This window comes from Haliotis rufescens, unplaced genomic scaffold, assembly GCF_023055435.1.
Source record: "Haliotis rufescens isolate VD_foot unplaced genomic scaffold, xgHalRufe1.0.p SCAF_157, whole genome shotgun sequence".
In the NCBI taxonomy this organism is placed as follows: Eukaryota; Metazoa; Mollusca; class Gastropoda; order Lepetellida; family Haliotidae; genus Haliotis; species Haliotis rufescens.
In genome coordinates this window covers 149,239-172,677 of record NW_025963843.1, presented here as the reverse complement: position 1 = coordinate 172,677, position 23,439 = coordinate 149,239, and the positions used below count along the sequence as shown (strand labels likewise).

At 42.4% G+C, this 23,439-nt stretch overlaps 1 protein-coding gene across 12 annotated transcripts in view; it reads right to left on the bottom strand.

The window, feature by feature from the left end:
- The window catches only part of LOC124124191 (inositol 1,4,5-trisphosphate receptor type 1-like), a 193,875-nt gene that overhangs the window by 55,693 nt on the left and 114,743 nt on the right, over window positions 1-23,439 (bottom strand). For all 12 annotated transcript variants that reach the window (XM_046487300.2, XM_046487295.2, XM_048396591.1 and 9 more), the window contains 10 exons: window positions 18,779-18,923; window positions 16,941-17,079; window positions 16,400-16,533; window positions 15,658-15,745; window positions 9,643-9,694; window positions 8,669-8,834; window positions 7,408-7,560; window positions 6,056-6,115; window positions 5,427-5,513; window positions 924-1,070 (listed from right to left, as the gene is read on the bottom strand). In XM_046487300.2, the coding sequence (XP_046343256.1) occupies window positions 924-1,070; window positions 5,427-5,513; window positions 6,056-6,115; window positions 7,408-7,560; window positions 8,669-8,834; window positions 9,643-9,694; window positions 15,658-15,745; window positions 16,400-16,533; window positions 16,941-17,079; window positions 18,779-18,923 (1,171 nt within the window). The remainder of the gene's footprint in view (window positions 1-923; window positions 1,071-5,426; window positions 5,514-6,055; window positions 6,116-7,407; window positions 7,561-8,668; window positions 8,835-9,642; window positions 9,695-15,657; window positions 15,746-16,399; window positions 16,534-16,940; window positions 17,080-18,778; window positions 18,924-23,439) is intronic.

The window sequence follows — 23,439 nt, the reverse complement described above, 5'->3', positions numbered from 1 at the left end:
TGGCACTCATGTACATACAGGCACTCATGTACATACTGGCACTCATGTACATACAGGCACTCATGTACATACTGGCACTCATGTACATACAGGCACTCATGTACATACAGGTACTCATGTACATACAGGCACTCATGTACATACAGGCACTCATGTACATACTGGCACTCATGTACATACAGGCACTCATGTACATACTGGCACTCATACATACTGGCACTCATACGTGTACAGGCACTCATGTACATACAGGCACTCATGTACATACTGGCACTCATGTACATACAGGTACTCATGTACATACAGGCACTCATGTACATACAGGCACTCATACGTGTACAGGCACTCAAGCACATACAGATACTCATGTACATACAGGCACTCAAGTACATACAGGCACTCATGTACATACAGGCACTCATGTACATACAGGCACTCATGTCCATACAGGCACTCTTGTACATACAGGCACTCTTGTACATACAGGCACTCATGTACATACAGGCACTCATGTACATACAGGCACTCTTGTACATACAGGCACTCTTGTACATACAGGCACTCATGTACATACAGGCACTCATGTACATACAGGCACTCTTGTACATACAGGCACTCATGTACATACAGGCACTCATGTACATACAGGCACTCTTGTACATACAGGCACTCATGTACATACAGGCACTCATGTACATACAGGCACTCTTGTACATACAGGCACTCTTGTACATACAGGCACTCATGTACATACAGGCACTCATGTACATACAGGCACTCTTGTACATACAGGCACTCTTGTACATACCAGCACTCAAGTACATGCTCACTGTACAATACACAAATCATTACTGGATCACTCACTGCATCATAGACCATATAGACTAGCAGCTCACTCAGTGTCTCCTACAACCCCCACCTACTTTATCATAGGGTATCTGCAACAGCTCCAAGACCACCGAGTGGGCGCCCATGTTGCGCAGGAGACGTTGCTCATGTTTGCGTGGCTTTTTGGAGATGATGGAGTCGGGGATGTCCTGGACGCAGAGTCTGGTGAGTCGTAGCAACACCTGGAAACACAAGCCAGGCAATACACTCACTAGGAAAGTGAGATCACTATGTTGATGTGTCCCAGAATGCAACTGAAGGATTGGGAACATTGTGTTTAAGGAACATTGTGTTAAGGGAACATTGTATAATTCAATAGTGTGGGAACAATTGTGTTGATATGTTGCACAGTACACCAGCAAGGCTGAACAGAGTGCTGATATGTTCATGTGGTGTATATAGATGTAATAGTGGGATTGGGGACATTGTGTTGATATGTTGCACAGTACACCAGCAAGGCTGAACAGAGTGCAGATATGTTCATGTGATGTATAATGGAATAGTGTGATTGGGGACATTGTGCTGATATGTTGCACAGTACACCAGCAAGGCTGAACAGAGTGCTGATATGGATGATATGCTGAGTGGGATTGGGGACATTGTGTTGATATGTTGCACAGTACACCAGCAAGGCTGAACAGAGTGCCGATATGGATGATATGCTGAGTGGGATTGGGGACATTGTGTTGATATGTTGCACAGTACACCAGCAAGGCTGAACAGAGTGCTGATATGGATGATATGCTGAGTGGGATTGGGGACATGGTGTTGCATTGTCTAATGCAAACCTGGATCAAAAACATTGTGTTCATCATTATATTCTCCTCTGCAACACTTATATGTTGGTTACTATGAGTTACTAATGCTTATACATGTTATACATGTTGACAATCACCACACAGCATGGTATTATCAATGTACAAGGATCAGAATGGAAGTGTTGCTATGAGTTACTAATGTTATACATGTTATATATGTTGACAATCACCACACAGCATGGTATCATCAATGTACAAGGATCAGAATGGAAGTGTTGCTATGGCTCCACGACAGGATGGAGGGACCTTTAGTGCCATAATGCTTCCTGGAATAGGATAATTGACTGATAACAAGAACTGATGAGTGTGTAAAGGCTTTACATCTGTCAGGATCACATTCACAAATGTAAAAAGTGTAGGAAAAAATATGTTTCAGAATCTTAAGAAGCGAATTGAAAACAGAACTTGCCCTGAAACAAACTTTTCAATAAGGTGGTATGATGTCATTTGTTTTTGTTCATTAATACAAACATAAATACTGTGTTGTACACCACAAACAATATCAGAATGAGAATTAGCTTTTAAGTGCAGGATACAAAACTGTAGAACATCAACCAACATTTCAAATACCATACCAGAAGGACATCAATAGGTTTTCTGTGATAAGACCATGGAATAAAGTTTGATAAAAAATAAAGTACTGGTCTGTGTGGTGACATGCAGAGAGTTCTGTACTGAAAACTGCAAGCAACTCTTTGTGTCAATCACAAGGGTTGTTCTGAAGGTATTAGACATACAGTGAGATAAGGCAGGATGTTGGTCTGTGGGGTTTAAACCCAGACACCAGTAACCAAGTAAGCTACAGTCTCCCACTGGATTGGATACGCTCTCTCCAGTCAGGTACCTTCCCGGATGTCTCAAGAGACTATACTGCTTATATATTGGGTTTGGTTTAGAGGTACCAACCTCGCTCGTTGCCACAACAAACTCGGGTCCACGCATTTGGGATACAATGACATGCATCAACCAAGTCAGTGAGCCTGATCAACCAATTGTTAGTCGCCTCTTACGGCAAGCATGGGTTGCTGAAGACTTGTTCTACCCCGGTTATCACCCACAAAACAACCAAATCCACAGCTGTCAGAAGGATAGAAGGATGGCCATACACTCACATAATACAATTTATATCCATAGTATATGATATCTACGACACAGCAAGACTTGCAGCTTATAATGGCTCTTTCAGGCAGGCAAATGGACAGATAGAAATGATTTCAATTATATTTTTAAGTGGATGCAAACTTAGGACTAGATGGAGATGAGAATAAAAAGAAAACAAAAACATCCAAAATGGAAATTAGATGTCAATAATGTAAACTGACAAATCATATGAAAATCTCTACTAGTACCAATCATTTGCTCTGAACATAAGGTGTATGGATGACATTGTGAAAACTAAATGCACAAAACACAAAACAAAAGACACTCACACAAAATAAATCAAACCAAAATGTGGAATGTAGAATACAGGGAAAACAAACTGAAAGACAAGTAAAGGAACCCAGGGATAGTACTGACTGACTGATTGAGTTTGGTTTTACGCCGCTTTTAGCAATATTCCAGCAATATCACGGCGGGGGACACCAGAAATGGGCTTCACACATTGTACCCATGTCGGGAATCGAACCCGGGTCTTCGGCGTGACGTCCCAGGGATAGTAGAGATGCTGTGTTTACCACAGCGCCGGATGAGGTGCATGCTAATGTATACCTAATGGAAGGGAGTTTTAGGCCGCTTTTAGCAATATACCAGCAACATAACAGCGGTGGACTCCTGAAATGGGCTTCACACATTTTGCCCATGTGGGGAATTGAACCCGGGTCCTCTGTATGACGAGCGAACGCTTTAACCACTAGGCTACCCCACCACCCCTGAGGTACATCAGCAATACCATTCTTTGACAACTGCCAAGAGTCAATTGTTGGGGGTGGGGGTCTTTTAACCTTTACTCATTGTCTTCACATCATACCAATTGCCAAAGGACCGCCTATGTGGCCTAGTGGTAGAGCGTCCACCTGGAAAGCGGAAGGTCTGGGGTTTGATCCCCTGACGCATCATACCATAAGACCTCAAAAGATGGTACTTCTTGTTACCCTCCCTGGCACTCGATATTAAGAGGCTAAAACAAGGACTGGTTGGCTTGGAGTCAGAATACTGTGTCTGAGTAATGTATTCATGTCAAACTGCGGCATGGTATCTCAGTGGGCTAGCACTAGAAAATCCGCATTTGACCAGACTAGTACAAGCAGCCACACACACTCACACATGCATGCAAGTCACTATGCAAGTGCAATAATCTTGGACGTGACGTTAAACCCCATTTCACCTCTATCACCTCAAGGACAGTTTGTGTGATACCAACATTCAGGGCGTGGACTGCATAAGAGGTATCAGGCTGCATTAACTTGAAGATTGGTTTGTTTCATGTTTTATGCTGAGGTCAGCAATATTCAAGCCATACACAGTGGCCAGGCAAAGCAAGGGTTGATATCATGAGCAGCAATCCACACTGACACGGTAAGGTGGCGGATTCATGAAATTCACGAAGCCTGGTCATCCAATTCCCATTTCAGCCGACCTTTACATCAAGCTGGTGTCCTGGGGACGTGGTGTGGCCTGGATTAACTTGATGATGTCAGGAATACCCCTTTGGCCAGTGACTTTAATCCCAAGCCTCAACTTTGCAAAAATTATTTCAGTTCAATAAACTCAGCTGATAATAGTTCAGTTCAAAATCTGCTGGACAAAATGTTCATGATGTTGTGCTAGTAAAGTGAAAAGTTTTTTGAACAGGCATCTGCAATGTATGAAATCAACGAGAGGGTCAAGGGGTCCTTGTCATTACCCTTATAGAAAAACTCAAACATTAAGGGGTCTCAAGATTCAAATATTGTAAGAACATCTCAAGGACCCCCGGATCCCAGTCATTTCTAACACGGCACCATCGTAGGATGACTTTGTGAACATGATGCAGAGAGTGTTTGTGAGATGATAGCATGTGGTGTTCATCCCACGGCAAACCTTACTTGGCAGTACAGCTGCGTGTCCACGAACCACGGCCCCACATTGAGCTGATAACCAGACATTCACAAGGAAATACATCACGAGAGACATCATTTACAAAATTTCTATTGGACAGTTTGGCAAGGACTATAGGACTAGGGCCAATTTCTAACACTGCATTCTTATCTAAGACAATCCTGCAGCTAAAGAAACTAACAGTTTAAGTCCATCAGTGCTAATAATGATAACATACAGCAAAATTCTCAAGAGGGCAAATTTCTACTTGTCCTTATGATACTTTAACTATTGGGAAGTTTGGCAAGGACTATAGGACTCGCGCCAATTTCTAATGCTGTCCTGGTTGCCTTATAGGGAAAAAAATTCTTCACAAACTTCTGTGAAGCTGATGCCATTTGTCAGTTAAGCATGTCACCTAACCTATTGTCTTGTAGTTTAACATCTTGTGTGAACACATAACACTGCTCTTGACAGAGAAATAAACAAAAAGAATGTTTACTTTGTAGAGTTACCGGAAACCCCCAAACAATAAAAAAAACCTGGTGTTATTTCACATCTCTTACAACGATGACATCAGCTGGAAGTCAAGGGTTTGTCAGCCTAGCAATCAGTCTTGTAACACTGGCATCGTGGGAATATTGCTAAAGCTATCTCAACAAGACTGTTAAAGAGATCCACAAGTGAGTGAGTTAAACTTACAGCTTTGATAGCCTTGTAATTCTTGTTGGCCAGGTTATCAATCGGTGGGCCAAGTTCAAGGTCAATCGCTGATCCCTGGTCAGTAGTCTGAGGACACAAATTAAAATAGAATTAATCGAGTGAGAGACAGTACTGGTAACAAAAATACAACATCCATACTGACCACCTGGGCCAACTTGCACAAAGCAATCTTAGCGCTTAGACTATCGTAAGCCTATGTTAAAGTATGGGAGTTACGATCATCTTAGTGCTAAGATCGCTTTGTGCAAGTGGGCCCTGGACAGTAGAGTCTGGACCAGACAAACCAGAGGTTGATGCCAAGAGAATCAAGGTAACTACAGTGGGGACACAGGCCCTCCAAGCCTATGTCTTAGCTTATTTATCATCATTACCTTGAGTCTTCATAAATTACGTCTACCAGAGTAGAAATTGCCTGCTTCCAAAACAAAAATAGTCGTTGTGGTAAGTACTTTGATGTAACTGTACAGTGATACATAAACTTCAGATCCACTTAGAACGCCTTCTTTGGCCAGTGGACATAGCATCTGCCTGGAGAGCAGAAGGTCCCTTCCACATAGCACTCAGATATGACAACAACTGGCCCCCTGGTGGCCGAATGTGGTACTCACCCACTGTGACGCTGCCTTTGACTTCTTCTTGCCGTCACCATCCCCCTTGTCCTTCCCGCCCTGCAACACAAAGACACAGTCACATCACAGTGTGCCAGTTCACTTCTTTTTTTGGGCTGTTGTTTAATGCCGCACTCAGCATGATCCAGCTATATGAGGGCAGTCTGTTAATAATCCAGTCTGGACCAGACAATCCAGTGATTGACATCATGAGCATCGATCCAAGCAAGTGGGATACGATGACATGCATCAACCAAGTCAGCAAGCCTGACCACCCGATCCTGTTTGTTGCCTCTTACGATAAGCATAGTTGCCTTTTACGGCAAGCATGAGCTGCTAAAGACCTATTCTACCCTGAATCTTCATGGGTCGCGTGTCAGTTCAAGTGATCCCACGTGTATGGTTGCAGACAGCAAATGATCAGAATTAGGGTGAACAGTCGCGTTGACTTCCAGCCAACCATTTATTATCCAGCAGGGGCAGCAATAGAAACTGACATTCTTAGTCCACTAGTCCTTACAACATATAGCAAACCCTTAAAAATGACAAATTTCTACTTGTCCATATGATACCTTAACTATTGGGCAATTTGGCAAGGACCATAGGACTGGTGCCAATTTCTACCGCTCACGGTAAGAACAGGAAGTTGAACACTTTACATTTCAACAACACACTTCTTTCAGGACCTCCAGAATGTGAAGGTAGACACAATTTTATGGATAACAACTTCTTTAATACTGTAAAAAGCAATGTTTCGGTATAGATCCTTTTACCATTGTCAAGCAAGACTGAATGAAGGACTTAGTACAGAATATATATAGTAGGTGGAGGATCAACAGTCGAGGATTAACAGTAACAACAATAACATGATATGAGTGGGATAACATAGGTAAGGTGTTGACAACAAAGTGATAATACTGTCACAACACGATGGACAGAGAACACATAGGTGGAAGCCAATGGGACATGAAGCCAATTAAACATGATAAGTGATTATTGCTTGATGACACTTTGCTTTTTACAGTATTAAAGAAGTTGTTATCCATAAAATTGTGTCTACCTTGTCATCCTTCTAAGTAATGCCTATCAAACAATTTCTCAAGAATGTACTGCTTTTAAATACTGTGTAAAAAAAAAATTCCAGTATTTTCTGTAACAACTAATCCCTAAAAATATGCCAAGCTTCCCCTTGAATGTGAAATGGTTAGTTTCTTAGACCTACAGCCTAAGGCCGCTTGTTACCCCTGACAGAATGACTTTCAATTACTAAAACATGACCCATTATTCCTTTCACTGGTACTGGACCATTTCCGCTGATATTGGCGTCCACCTGAAGCTGTGGAGCTGCTCACCTCTCCATCCTTCTTCTTTTTCTTGCCTTCGGAGCCCGGCTTGCTCTTGTACACCCACAGCTCCGACTTCTCCACCATCAGTCGCAGCTGATCCAGGTCGGACTTAATCTGTCGGTAGTTCTCCACGTCGCTCGGGGTAACCAGCAGCTGCACCTGTGAACAAAACAAGATTGGACCACTGACTCAGTGGGACTTGATTGAAGGAACAGATGGCCAACACAATGTTGGATCCTTGAATTAGTGGGCAGACACATGGTTGGACCACTGACTTAACAGGCCGACACATGGATGGACCACTGACCTAACAGGCCGACACATGGATGGACCACTGACTTAACGGGCCGACACATGGATGGACCACTGACTTAACAGGCCGACACATGGTTTGGACCACTGACTTAACGGGCCGACACATGGTTGGACCACTGACTTAACGGGCCAACACATGGTTGGATCACTGACTTAACGGGCCAACACATGTTTGGACCACTGACTTAACGGGCCGACACATGTTTGGACCACTGACTTAACGGGCCGACACATGGTTGGACCACTGACTTAACGGGCCGACACATGGTTGGATCACTGACTTAACAGGCCAACACATGGATGGACAACTGACTTAACGGGCCGACACATGGTTGGATCACTGACTTAACGGGCCGACACATGGTTGGATCACTGACTTAACGGGCCGACACATGGTTGGATCACTGACCTAGTTGGACCTGACTGATGGGAACAGTTCATCTATCTCACTATCATAGTGTATCTCACTATCACAGTGTATCTCACTATCACAGTGTATCTCTATATCACAGTGTATCTCTATATCACAGTGTATCTCACTATCACAGTGTATCTCACTACCACAGTGTATCTCACTACCACAGTGTATCTCTATATCACAGTGTATCTCACTATCACAGTGTATGTCACTACCACAGTGTATCTCACTACCACAGTGTATCTCACTTTCACAGTGTATCTCACTACCACAGTGTATCTCACTACCACAGTGTATCTCTATATCACAGTGTATCTCACTATCACAGTGTATCTCACTACCACAGTGTATCTCACTACCACAGTGTATCTCACTATCACAGTGTATCTCACTATCACAGTGTATCTCTATATCACAGTGTATCTCACTATCACAGTGTATCTCACTACCACAGTGTATCTCACTATCACAGTGTGTCTCTCTATCAGTGTACCTCACTATCTCAGTCTATTTCACTATCACAGTGTATCTCACCTGCTTGAATGTCTGCAGCACCTCCTGCCTCTGACTGAAGTGGCGGAACAGCAGTTGTAGCGAGCCCGAGACGAGGGAGGGGTAGTTGTGCATGACGAGGTTGAGCAGCACCCGGAGGAACATCTTTCCGCTGTGGCCGTCCAGGTCCAGCTCGGCTGTGTCCTCACTGAAACAGACACGGAGTGAGTGAGGTAGTGTGTTTCATGCCACTTTGAACAGTAGTTCAATAACATCACAACAGCTTGATGTACGAATGAAAAGCTGAGGGGATGCAGGCTGTGTGCAAGCTCCAACACTGATCATAATCTGACTTCATGCCACACATAACAATATTCCATCAATATGATGATGGTCTGTAAATAATCTGGGGCACGGGTGACCCAGTTGTCTAAGGTGCCGTGCAGAGTTGCGTCCCTTGGGCACACCAGAAACCTATTTCATGACCATCGATCTACACAATTAGGATGCAATGGCATGCATCAACAGTCTCACTTGCCCTGTTTTAACATGTACTTGCCCAAAATCGAACTAATAAAGCCAGTAAAATGAACTGAGAATCTGAGATAGTGTTCCCTGGCTATTCCCTCTCAATATAGTGTTAACTCGCTTATAGTGCTGTAACGCATTGCTTCCAAAATTTACTTACATATTTAATAAACTCAAGTTTTACAATGACACAATGTTTTCCCCCTCTCAAAAAACATTATCAGCTGATCACCGCGAGCACATCACGCAATACTCACAGTTATTTACAGAAACAACGGTCAGATTACCAGTACTGACGCCTTGAAACAAACTTAACTGCCATACTTTGACTCGATAAAAGCCATATTTGTGGCAATGCTGATAGTCGGTTTTTGTAATTGCTCCCTTACAGGCTATGTTTTACAGCTAACGCTTCAACCACTTGACACCCCACCGCACCTGTTGCCCTGTAGGGTGTGACAATACCTCCCTTGGTGGCAAACACTTACCTTCCACCGAAGATGTCCTCCGCGCTGTTGGCAATGCTCTCTAGGTCCAACTCTGTTATCAAGTACAAATACTGTCAGTCAGCTGATAAACATTACACACGACACACAGAGGGTACCTTCAAAAACACACATAGTACTTCAGCCAACTAATGATCTTGATTCTTTCTCCAATGTTACCTGATGAAGTCGTATCATCTCACTATGTACGTACATACCTTATACATTCCCAAATACATTTAATGTTTACTTCATGTTCGACTTAATTATTATTGTTCAGAGACGTCAATGAAAAATTTAAATTGTTTGTCATTTTCTGACATAAAGTGTTGTTATTTTACTCTTAAGACAAAGTCCATTCCTCCTGGTGATGTCAATGTACAACAACATTTACTAAGTCACAATGGCAGGGGGTGTTGATAAAGATGTCATGCAAATGATGAGGTATGAAAAAGCAATGGGATGAAGTAGTTACATCAATGAGTTCATCTCATGTACTCATGAAATAAAATGGGATTAAAATAAACATGCTTCACTTGTCATACCAACAACACTCAACAGGAACACTACAACATGAAATCACAGAAAGATTCATTCATCCCTACCTACAAAGTAGCAGGCATCATGACACGGTCTATCTACCGCTTTTGTTTTGTATGTTTGTTGTTTAAATCCACATTCAGCAATATTCCAGCTACATACCAGCGGTCTGTAAATAATCAAGTCTGGACTAGACAATCCAGTGATTGACATGATGAGTATCGATGTATGCAATTGGGATACAATGACATGCATCAAGAAGTCAGCGAGCCTGACCACCCGATCCTGTTAGTTGCCTCTCATGACAAGCATAGTAGCTTTTTACAGAAAGCATGGGTTGCCGAAAACCTATTCTACCCCGGATCTTCATGGGTCGTCTATCTACCTATTCTACCCCGGATCTTCATGGGTCGTCTATCTACCTATTCTACCCCGGATCTTCATGGGTCGTCTATCTACCTATTCTACCCCGGATCTTCATGGGTCGTCTATCTACCTATTCTACCCCGGATCTTCATGGGTCGTCTATCTACCTATTCTACCCCGGATCTTCATGGGTCGTCTATCTACCTATTCTACCCCGGATCTTCATGGGTCGTCTATCTACCTATTCTACCCCGGATCTTCATGGGTCGTCTATCTACCTATTCTACCCCGGATCTTCATGGGTCGACTATCTACCTATTCTACCCCGGATCTTCATGGGTCGTCTATCTACCTATTCTACCCCGGATCTTCATGGGTCGTCTATCTACCTATTCTACCCCGGATCTTCATGGGTCGTCTATCTACCTATTCTACCCCGGATCTTCATGGGTCGTCTATCTACCGACTTGGAACACAACATGGATGAGGTGTTGATGGCCATCTATAAGAACATCACAATATTCTCTCAAATTTACAAGAACATTGCTGTTTAATTAACTTTGACAATACTTGAAAATGTCTCTTTTTCCTACAGTTTTGGATGACATGAAAAAAGTTCACCACCCGATTGTGACAACCATTTGAATCACTTCCTGGTCTATGGGTTGAAGGTCAAGTGCCATGTTTAACAATGTTTCATTGGTGCCTCGCATTCTGCAGCGCCCACATCAACATCTCATCAGCTTGACAACAAACAGCTACTGGGCACAGTGTTATGACATACTTATAAATATGCTAGAACTCGACTGATTTTCACATTTCAACTGCGGCTGTATTTGAGATTTGAACTTAGACAATATCCAGGCTATACGGTAGTCGAGCCGGACATGCATGAGATACTGCAATAGAGAGGGTTAATCAGCACATATAGGGTTAAATAGCAGTTTAGTATTGGCATGAGTGTGTGAGGGTTGGGTTTGAACCTCTACAGCAATCTTCCAGCTGCATCGTGGCAGGGCACATCAAACACCTTCCCACGTATAGAGGCAAACTCAGATGTTACATGTGACAAGGCAACACATTAACCACTGGACTACCCAATATCAACACCATCACAGTGAGCAGGGGCACTGTCAGCAATCTTTCAGCCATATCACCAAGAAATCACATGTTGTGGATATGATGGGAATCAAACCAAGATCCTCACTGTGATGAGCAAACACACTAACCATTTGACTTCTGAGTCACCAAAACAAAACATTTACAAACAGGTTAAGCAACTTCTACACTTTGAGATGGGTGCATAATTAGTTGGAGTATTTGGGCCATAATTAGTTGGCATATTTGGGCCATTGAGTATTTGGGCCGAGGGATGGGGACCCTTGACACAAAGAAACCAGTGTCTATCATCATCAAAGAAGTTCAACTCGGTCTGGTATTGATCTGCTTCTGGTTCCAGGCACATATCTTCATTCACCCAATATCATTCAACTGCCCAGAGGTGCTGGGATGGGTCTCAAGGCCAGGGGACATAGCTCTGTAATCTAACATTTGTTTGCGATTCTAAACACTTTTTTCAGAAATGAACCCTGAGCAGTCTTTATACATTGAAATCAGTGTGAAGATGGGTTGTGTGTGTGTAAATTGGGGCTTACTGAACATCCTCCAAAGTAGAGGAATCCCTACCAGCAAAGGGAATCCCCTCCATCACCAGGAATCCTCCCAGCAAAGGGAATCCCCTTCATCAGCAGGAATCCTCCAAACAAAGGGAATCTCCTTCATCAGAAGAAATCCTCCTAAACAGGGGAACCCCTACCAGCAAAGGGAATTCCCTTCATCACCAAAGGGAATCCCCTTCATCAACAGGAATCCTCACAAGCTGGAGGAATCCCTAGCCCCGTTCCACAAAACGATCTTAGCGCTAAGGTGATCGATCGAAACTTCTATATTTTACATAGACTTACAACTGTCATAGCGCTAAAATAGCTTTGAGGAACTGGACACAAAATGGAGGCAATACCTACAAACATTGAATCCAAACACCATGGATCGGAACATTGATGTGACTCCCCACAAGAAGGGTAGGGGGGAGAGGGGACAGAGATGGAATACAGGCGTGCACAATCACAACAAGTCAGCACAACTGGGGAGTCAGACTATGCTGCAGAGAGTGAAACAGAAAAAGCATGCACATGAGTCAGTACTCCAATTGTAGCCATGGACAAGGAACACAAAGAGTTCAAACTGAAAGGTTCATAAACAACAGATACTGGTGGTTTGGGTGACCTGCTGTAAAACAGTCTCATCATCTCAACTGTAGCGGTGACATTAACATTACCTAGTACAAATTCACTGGTCACATCCTGAGCTGTGATTGTCATGACAGGGGTGAAACAATACATCAGTGAACCGGTGCATCGTGAGTTTTTATACAATACACCAGACATCTTCTCTGTATCCATACAAGACGATAATGACCTCTGGTGCTTTTGTCAGTCAGATATAGCGAAATGTGTTTTAATTAGCATTTAAAAAAATAGCCCTTACGAACATGTGTCTACAGCTAGTTTTTCCTTTTAAACCTGCTCTGAAATATTTATTGTCCAGAATTTTCTATGTGATTTGACGTAAATATGCGTATCGCGATACATATTGTATCATGACCTTGCTGCATTGTTTCACCCCTAAGTCATTGATGTACAGATGTACAGAGTTGTACACAAAACCACCCTCCACCCATTGGCCAACACACACACACACACACACACACACACACACACACACACACACACACACACACACAAACACACACAGAGTAGACTACAAGCACATGGAGAAGGAACACTGTCTAAATAAGCCAGAGTATGTAGGTGTTAGTTACATATGTCATTCACAGCTTGTAGCAGTCCAAATCGATTTATCTGATGTGGTTTCAAATGAATTTTCAATAAAATAAATTATCATTTAAAAGTGAATCTAAATAATCCTGTTGTATTCAATGACACACTGTGATTCAGACGAATTCAAAGAACAAATTTATCATACCTCACAAGATAAAAATTACTTTTTATTTTCCCTACAAAAATTAGTTCCCATTTACCTAAAATTAAAAGTGGAAGTCCACAAGGAAACATCATAAACAAGTCACAAAATAGCAGACATATGTCAATTTCAAACCCTGCCCCAACAAGATACACTGTGTAGAACAGTGTTGGCATTATCACAAGGACAAGGAAACCCGATCTGGGCTATTTTCTGATAGTTTCCATAATCACCAATACTCTCAACTGGCACAGATGTCAACAACAATGCTTAATAATCTGTCTCAAACACAGGTTAACTTGGGCGGTTTCAAGAAATATAGGTATTTGAATTAATGAAGACCGTGTCCAAAATAACTGCCTGCCTGGCTGCCTGTGGCTGGTAACTTTCCTGTCGGGCTGTCTGAAATATTCCTCCACCTGCCCACTTGTCTGGCAGACTTTAAGACTATTTATGTATTCAGTTTTATCATAAATTCTTGTACATTTTCAAGTAATTAATTGCATTATTTCAACTGAATCAAGATGTGATTTAAGTTTTCACTTAGCTTTTGTGATTATTCAATATTTATGATTTCTGAATGCAGCTAAATCTCCTGAACAGGAGGAAGGACAAGTTTGACGGATTGTGAAAAATGTGTTGTCATCGGGATGGACTGTAACGTGTGTTAGTAGCCAGCACGTGATGTCATCGAGATGGACTGTTACATGTGTTAGTAGCCAGCATGTGATGTCATCGAGATGGACTGTTACGTGTTAGTAGCCAGGATGTGAGATGTGTTAGTAGCCAGCATGTGATGTCATCGAGATGGACTGTTACATGTGTCAGTAGCCAGGATGTCATGTCATGGAGGTGGACTGGACATGTGTAAGTAGCCAGCATGTGATGTCATGGAGGTGGACTGGACATGTGTTAGTAGCCAGCATGTGATGTCAGGAGGTGGACTGTACATGTGTTAGTAGCCAGCATGTGATGTCAGGAGGTGGACTGGACATGTGTAAGTAGCCAGCATGTGATGTCATCGAGATTGACTGTTACATGTGTTAGTAGCCAGCATGTGATGTCATCGAGATTGACAGTTACATGTGTTAGTAGCCAGCATGTGATGTCATGGAGGTGGACTGTACATGTGTTAGTAGCCAGCATGTGATGTCATGGAGGTGGACTGGACATGTGTTAGTAGCCAGCATGTGATGTCATGGAGGTGGACTGTACATGTGTTAGTAGCCAGCATGTGATGTCATGGAGGTGGACTGGACATGTGTTAGTAGCCAGCATGTGATGTCATCGAGATTGACTGTTACATGTGTTAGTAGCCAGCATGTGATGTCATGGAGGTGGACTGGACATGTGTTAGTAGCCAGCATGTAAGATGTGTTAGTAGCCAGCATGTGAGATGTGTTAGTAGCCAGCATGTGATGTCATGGAGGTGGACTGTACATATGTTAGTAGCCAGCATGTGATGTCATGGAGGCGGACTGTACATGTGTTAGTAGCCAGCATGTGATGTCATGGAGGTGGACTGTACATGTGTTAGTAGCCAGCATCTGAAAGTGCTGGGCAAACCCTAGTGTCTCCATCCTCCACTATTCAGGGTAACACATTTCCCATCTGTTACGATTATCACCCTGGACCTGTTTGATGCCACATGCATAGCTTCATTTGGAAACAGATATCATGACCACAATATTGAACAATTACTTTTGATGTCTCTTCCTAGCCATGCACCGCTTGAATCGGACTCACCAGGAGGGAGCAAGGGAGTTGAGCTTAACTGAGTCAAAAGCTAGCTTCGGAAGCAACTGGGCAAGTGATTTGTTCCAATTGTGCCTCTGTTCTCCCAGCAGTGAATGGGTACCCGGCAGGATGAGAAGACAATGTGGTAATAAATGCCTAAGAGCTTAGAGAATGATTACGCATGGAGTACACCGCCATATAAACTGACGATGACTATTATTATTATTATCCAATGGGTTCAGGATACAAGGCTAACAGAAGGGAGGTGGAGACAGCTGAATAGTGGAGAATGTAGGGAGGTGAGAGATAACTGGATATAAACACTGAACCTACTTTCTGCATGACTTGGCTCATCATGTTCTCGTTTAAAAATAGACAGGAGGCAAGTGATGCGGTAATCTAGGCGCACGTCTAAAATAAACTGAAACAAAAGGTAACAAAACACAACTAAAATTCTGTTGCTTCAGCACACAGTGAGCGAGTGAGACTTTCAGCAATCTTTCAGCAATCTTTCAGCCATATCAAAACTGACATAGATATTGGGGAATCGAACCTGAGTTTTTATGTGTGGAGAGTGAACACACAAACCACTAAGCCACCCGATTAATCGGGGGGCACCAGATGGGAAATACAAGCATGCAAACAGTGTGCACAGTACAATATGGCTGACACGATAGACAAGCTTGACTTACATTACTTGAGGAAGACGGAAACTGAGATAACCATTATTTTTATGGCAGAATACATAGAACTGTTGTGCACATGTACCAGTGGTGTTTGCAACAATGTAAGTTCATAGTGTTGTCTATAGCTTAGGTCCTGTTCTTCAAGTGGTATTACATTGTCATTTGGTCTGCTCTTATGACAGGTATGGAGTACTGGGGACCTATTCTGCCCCGGAATCCCCACAGGGAGACAAGCATGGGTACTGGAGACCTATTCTGCCCCGGATTCCCACAGGGTGGCAAGCAAGGTGTACTGGGGGCCTATTCTTCCCCGGAATCCCCACTGGGAGGCCAGTTCTTTCCATGACTTGTCAAAGAGATCTTCATTGATTATCATAGGTATCTCCTACCTTGAGGATTTCTATAATTTTGAGTTTAGTATCCATGACGATTGTGTCTTCCTCATCAGTCTCCCTCTTCTTCTTCTGTTTGGTCAGTGCCTCACCAATGGCGGAAATACTCATCTCTAGGCTTTCTTCAGCAGCTGGACACATGGAAGATTGAAACATGGCAGTGTACAGCGAGTGAGCGAGCGAGTGAGTGAGTGAGTGAGTGAGTGAGTGCGTGACTGCTTTGAACAATATTTCAGTTACAGGTACACAGCGTGTCAGCTTAATGTGGGAGGAAACCACGAAGTGATGCAGGTGAAACCCCCGACACGGGTATGGTGCTGACAAACCCAGGTACATAATCGGTAAAATGCAGCATCTGCCCCTAAACAGCATTAGAAACTAACAGTTTTAGTCCACAAGTCCTAGGACTACAGGACTAGTGCCAATTTGTAATGCTACTAATGATCATAAAGACCACCAGCAGTATCCAAATATTTTTGTAAATTCTGTTAACTTCGGAAGTGCAGTAATTCTTATCTTGTTAGTAGTAGCTACTTACATTCACTGACAGGGGTGAGGGCGAGATGGTTGGTCTCTGGCACACAGTCAAGGATGCTCAGCAGTGTTTTGGTGAGTCTCAGCAGGTCACTGAATGTGTAGAAGCCGAAGTAGATGAGCTGACGGGCCAAGTTGACCACCTGTAGCAAGACAATACAACTACAGTGAACCTTGTTAATGTGGACTAGATGAGCTGACAGGCCAAGTTGACCACCTGTAGCAAGACAATACAAGTACAGTGAACCTTGTTAATGTGAACTAGATGAGCTTATGGGCCAGGTTGACCACCTGTAGCAAGACAATACAACTACAGTGAACCTTGTTAATGTGGACTAGATGAGCTGACAGGCCAAGTTGACCACCTGTAGCAAGACAATACAACTACAGTGAACCTTGTTAATGTGAACTAGATGAGCTTACGGGCCAAGTTGACCACCTGTAGCAAGACAATACAACTACAGTGAACCTTGTTAATGTGAACTAGATGAGCTGACAGGCCAAGTTGACCACCTGTAGCAAGACAATACAACTACAGTGAACCTTGTTAATGTGGACTAGATGAGCTGACAGGCCACGTTGACCACCTGTAGCAAGACAATACAACTACAGTGAACCTTGTTAATGTGGACTAGATGAGCTGACAGGCCAAGTTGACCACCTGTAGCAAGACAATACAACTACAGTGAACCTTGTTAATGTGAACTAGATGAGCTTACGGGCCAAGTTGACCACCTGTAGCAAGACAATACAACTACAGTGAACCTTGTTAATGTGAACTAGATGAGCTGACAGGCCAAGTTGACCACCTGTAGCAAGACAATACAACTACAGTGAACCTTGTTAATGTGAACTAGATGAGCTTACGGGCCAAGTTGACCACCTGTAGCAAGACAATACAACTACAGTGAACCTTGTTAATGTGGACTAGATGAGCTGACAGGCCAGGTTGACCACCTGTAGCAAGACAATACAACTACAGTGAACCTTGTTAATGTGGACTAGATGAGCTGACGGGCCAAGTTGACCACCTGTAGCAAGACAATACAACTACAGTGAACCTTGTTAATGTGGACTAGATGAGCTGACAGGCCAGGTTGACCACCTGTAGCAAGACAATACAAGTACAGTGAACCTTGTTAATGTGGACTAGATGAGCTGACAGGCCAGGTTGACCACCTGTAGCAAGACAATACAAGTACAGTGAACCTTGTTAATGTAGACTAGATGAGCTTACAGGCCAGGTTGACCACCTGTAGCAAAACAATACAAGTACAGTGAACCTTGTTAATGTGGACTAGATGAGCTTACAGGCCAGGTTGACCACCTGTAGCAAAACAATACAACTACAGTGAACCTTGTTAATGTGGACTAGATGAGCTGACGGGCCAGGTTGACCACCTGTAGCAAGACAATGCAACTACAGTGAACCTTGTTAATGTGGACTAGATGAGCTGACGGGCCAGGTTGACCACCTGTAGCAAGACAATACAACTACAGTGAACCTTGTTAATGTGGACTAGATGAGCTGACAGGCCAAGTTGACCACCTGTAGCAAGACAATACAACTACAGTGAACCTTGTTAATGTGGACTAGATGAGCTGACGGGCCAGGTTGACCACCTGTAGCAAGACAATACAACTACAGTGAACCTAGTTAATGTGGACTAGATGAGCTGACAGGCCAAGTTGACCACCTGTAGCAAGATGGCACATGATTCACAAAGATGTTGTTCTGTAATGTGGAGTTTCTGGAATGTCCAGTGTCTGCGTGTTTGCGGTTTCACCAGAGACAACCCTGTTATATACGCCTGAATGATTACTGCAGGTTTGATGTCTTACCTCGTAGGTCAGTTTGTTCTGCTCAGGCTCTGTCCACGCGCGGTTGACGACGTTGCAGAGGTAGTCCTCGACGAAGTTGATGGTGAGAGCAAACTTGTGTTTCACCCTCTCCTTCTCCGGGACCTTGCTGACTGCGGACTCATAGCTGGAGCAACATACAGACCCAGGTGAGACACATCACACACAGTCTGCATACAATAACAGTCAGGTTAACCAGCCCCAATACATTGGAGCATTTAATCGGATCATTTAAACTTTAAAGGAAGTTACTGCGACGAAAGCCACACATCACTCATCATATGGACTAGAGAAACTTTATAACTATGTCGAAAGGAAAAGCTTGTTCCTGGGCGATGCTTGGACATTGAGTGTGTTGTTCAATTGGCTTCACATTTACTGCCATATCTGTGTTGAAGCTGTACAGCTGATTTAGTTGAGAAAACGTATCTACTCTACCGGCAGTTGCACAAAACATGTGTTTGGAAGTTGTAGCCTGTCTACACAACACACTAACTTCTGGGGCTGCTGCTTATAAGGGTGGGAAAACCTAAAACTGGGAATCAGGAATCCAATGTGTAGCTCACAGAAGCCAGTTCTAACCTAAGTTGAGCACTAGGGGACCTCGTCTAACCTAAATGGGGAATCTAGAATCCAAAGTGTAGCCTATTTTAGCCACACAGGAGCCAGTTCTAACCTAAGTTGAGCATCGGTAAACCTCATCTTACCTACATAGGAATCTAGAATTTAAAGTGTAATCTATTCTGGGCACACAGAAGCCAAATTTCATTAGGCAACTGTCAGCTGTGGTCAAAACTAAGTGGGGAAACTGTCGTCATTTAACCTATTTATTGTGAACGAGAAATAATTTGTCTTTGTTCAAATTTTTAACAATCACAAAGTATGTTGGGAATAATGCTCACTCCCTCATCATCTGCCGCATGCCAGTGATCATGACGTCACTATATTGTGTGGGAGCAGATTCTTCCCGACTACGGCAGTTTGGTGTAGCAGTTGACTGGTGCAACTACTGTGAAAGAAGCCACAATGAAGTCTGGTTAGTGTTTGTCTTTGTGTTGCATCTCATTTATGAAGTGTGAAAAATCTGTCCTGATTACATACTCAGCTACTGCCATTCTAAGATATCTGTCTCTACACAAAGAAGGGTTTGTCGAGTACATTTTAGAGGGAATACTTCATAAAATATGCTCCATGTTATGTATATTCATGAGAACAGAATCCATATTGCTGACATTATCTTCCAAGAGCTACAATTACTCATCTCGTCTGTCAGACTTCATACTGGCCTATGTGAATGTACTTCCATTAATCATTGGGACTGTTGACATTGCACACTGAACAAAAACAGTTAGAGATCAGATCATGAATATTTTGGTGATATTTTTTTGTAGTAAAGAAATGAGCACACAATTTTCATAAAATAAGCCCCAAATATTCATGATCCCTATTTATTTTTTCAGTATAGATAGTTGCATAGCCAAATATAACAATATAACCCTTAGTTTGTTTTATGCCGCTGAAAACAATACATAAATTTTTATAATATTTGAGTCTTTTAGAATTTCTTTAAGAATTGTTACATATTTAGTATGTGAGGGTGACAAGCAAATATTACCCAACTGGAAAAAGTGGTGAAAACCAAATTCAAACATGCAGAAAACAACCTGATTTCTATGTAAGTTACCCTAACACAATGAATTAATTAGTCTCAACAGTCAGGTACCCAGATTAAAAAATACATGCTTTCTTTGCAAAAAGAAAAATGGGCAAGAGAGGCGCCCTTGAAACGAGTAAAGGATATCTTAAAAGACTCTGTGAAGAGTCAGGATAGAATAGTAGTTATATATAAGACAGAAACTGATAGATATCTGTGGGGTCATATATCTTGAAGAAGACTTAGATTAAATTAACATCTTTACCTGAAAATGAAATTCCAAAGTTGAGAGTGTTAGTAGTGGGTTGTTACGGGTTGAATACAGGGACTACGGGAGGAGGAGGGGGGGGCTTACAGTATATACACTGTGCTCAAAGTCATCTGCTCTGGGGAAACCAGGAATAGCCTTATCTAGCCAGTGTTGTACGGCTCATATCACACAGGCAACACTGCAAGATGTTTACTGTTGCTAGGCTTCTGATTGGTCAATCAAACCACTGCAATGTCTGCATGCTTGGGTTTCAAATGATGAAGATACCATGCAAGAAAATGTTTCGCTTATGAGACGTAAGGTCCTGCGAGAATTTCACTTCCTATTTCTTAGATATAATTAACCTCAAGTCATTTAACACTTGTCATCTATGCAGATTAATTATTCGACAAAAAACTAACAACAAACATATGGAGAAGACTTTCGCCATTTTTCCTTGATTGTGAAATAAATCTAAATTATTCTTAAATCAACACGTTATATTAATACTATAATGTTGCCTATATGTGGTGAAATATGATTAATTGATAAAAAAACCAGAAGTTTTAATCTACATGCCATGTTTAAATATAGTGGATAATTTAACAAAGTGGATACAATAAACTGATTCCAATCTTGAAGACAAAAATCTACCTGAACAAAGACATGCTCTGAATGTAGCTACATCTACACATGAAGAACACATGGAAACAAAGATGTTGGGCACATCAACAAAGTGTCTTCGTCTAGGAGCGCTGCGTTGTATCTCTACCAGCCTATCTACCAACACAGCATATGCTCGATGAGGGCAACTCAAACCAAACCAAGAACAATGTGAAAACCATGTCAATTTTCCATATCTTACAAATAACACATATATAGGCAACATTCCTGATGAGTTGGAAGACTGATGATCGGATGCAGAAAGCTGCTAACATTACTCTGACATTATAATGTCAGTGCTGGTCGTCATGGAAACGACAGAATTATCACATACAACAAAACCACAGCTTTTCAATCTACCAAGATGGACATCAACATGACTGCATTAAAACATTCTCTAAGTATACAACTGGCACATAGGTATATTGAAAAGTAATGTTAGTCCTGGTAAATCTTTTCTTCTCTTTTGAAGGAACTGAAAACTGTATTTTTTTTATCTTAGTTTGAAATTATGCAGCTTTCTACAAGGATTTAAGCGGGATGATTTTCAACTTTTGCAATGGGAAATGTTGGAACAGCAAGCAGATGACTTGAATAACACAGTTGCCACCAAATGTTTGGTTGGCATGGCAACCTGGGAGCACCTACGTTTCCGTTTGCTGACTCCCATTATAGCTGCAAGACGACACACAGTATATGAGTTACCATGGCAACAGTGTTACATGACTTCCAGAATCTTGTATACAGGACAGAGACAGGGCTGACAACAGGTTGCCGTAGTCACCGCCATATGGTGCCCCACATCGTCCCTGAAGGGGAACAATGACTGAAGCAACAGGTTGCCACCCTGTCTTGCCCCGTACTTCCTGCTCACCATTCAGAAAAGCTTAATAACATTATCAAGAAATCATGTGACAATAATCATTTAGAAATTACTATTTCTCTCAAGATATTTCCAAAGTGAAGATATTACCACAATCAGACTAATGATTAGTTTACACATTCGAGGGTCAATAAATATGTACAAAGTTCAATGTACCAAAAGGCATCTGTCATCACCTACGGAGTTAACCTACAGCATTAAACTACAGTAAAGTACGGTTATAACGAACTCAAAGGGACTACTCATTTTAGTTCGTTATAACTGTAGTTCGTTATAAGCATATATACAGCATAACTACAGCAAAAAGTCGGGACCAAAAAAGTAAGTTCGTTATATCCGTCAGTTCGTTATAAGCGTGTTCGTTATAACCGTAGTTTACTGTACAGGAGAGACACTCAAGTCCACAGACACGATATAGCACTAACCCCAGGGTTCATAGCTATAGAACAGGATATAGAACTAATGTCACTGTTTCATCATCTGACTATATGGAATCCTGGATGTTAGCCTTAACAAGTATTCCTGATGCTCTGGGCCCCGTTCTACAAGGGAACCTTAGCGCTACGACGATCGTAAGCCATGTTATAGTATAGGAGTTATGATCATCTTAGCGCTTAGATCGCTTTGTGCAAGTGGGCACAGATGCTCTCCGCCCTGTTCCATAAAGCGACCTTAGTGCTTGACGATCGTAAGCCAATATTAAAGTATGGAAGTTACGATCATCTTAGTGTTATGATCGCTTTGTGAAAGTGGGAACAGATGCTCTAAACCCCATTCCACAAAGCGACCATAGTGCTACGACGATTTTGAGCCATGTTAAAGTATCGGAGTTACGATCATCTTAGCACTAAGATCACTAAGTGCAAGTGGGCACAGATGCTCTGGGCCCTGTTCCACAAAGCGACCTTAATGCTACGACGACTGTAAGTCTATGTTAAAGATGGGAGTTACCATCATCGTAGCGCAGAGATCGCTTTGTGGAATGGGGCCCAGTTTCCAGGAGCTGGCATGCATGCTTATACAGTGTTATGCCAATATTGCTGTGACACTAATTATTGCCAATTAAGGCACTGCTGCTCACCGGGTATAATTTGAGTGAACTTAAAGTCATTCAGTGATATTTACAGGCATAGAGCTGAATGTACCACTGAGATTTTAATGCTTATTTGAAACCATGTCAGGTTCATCATCCA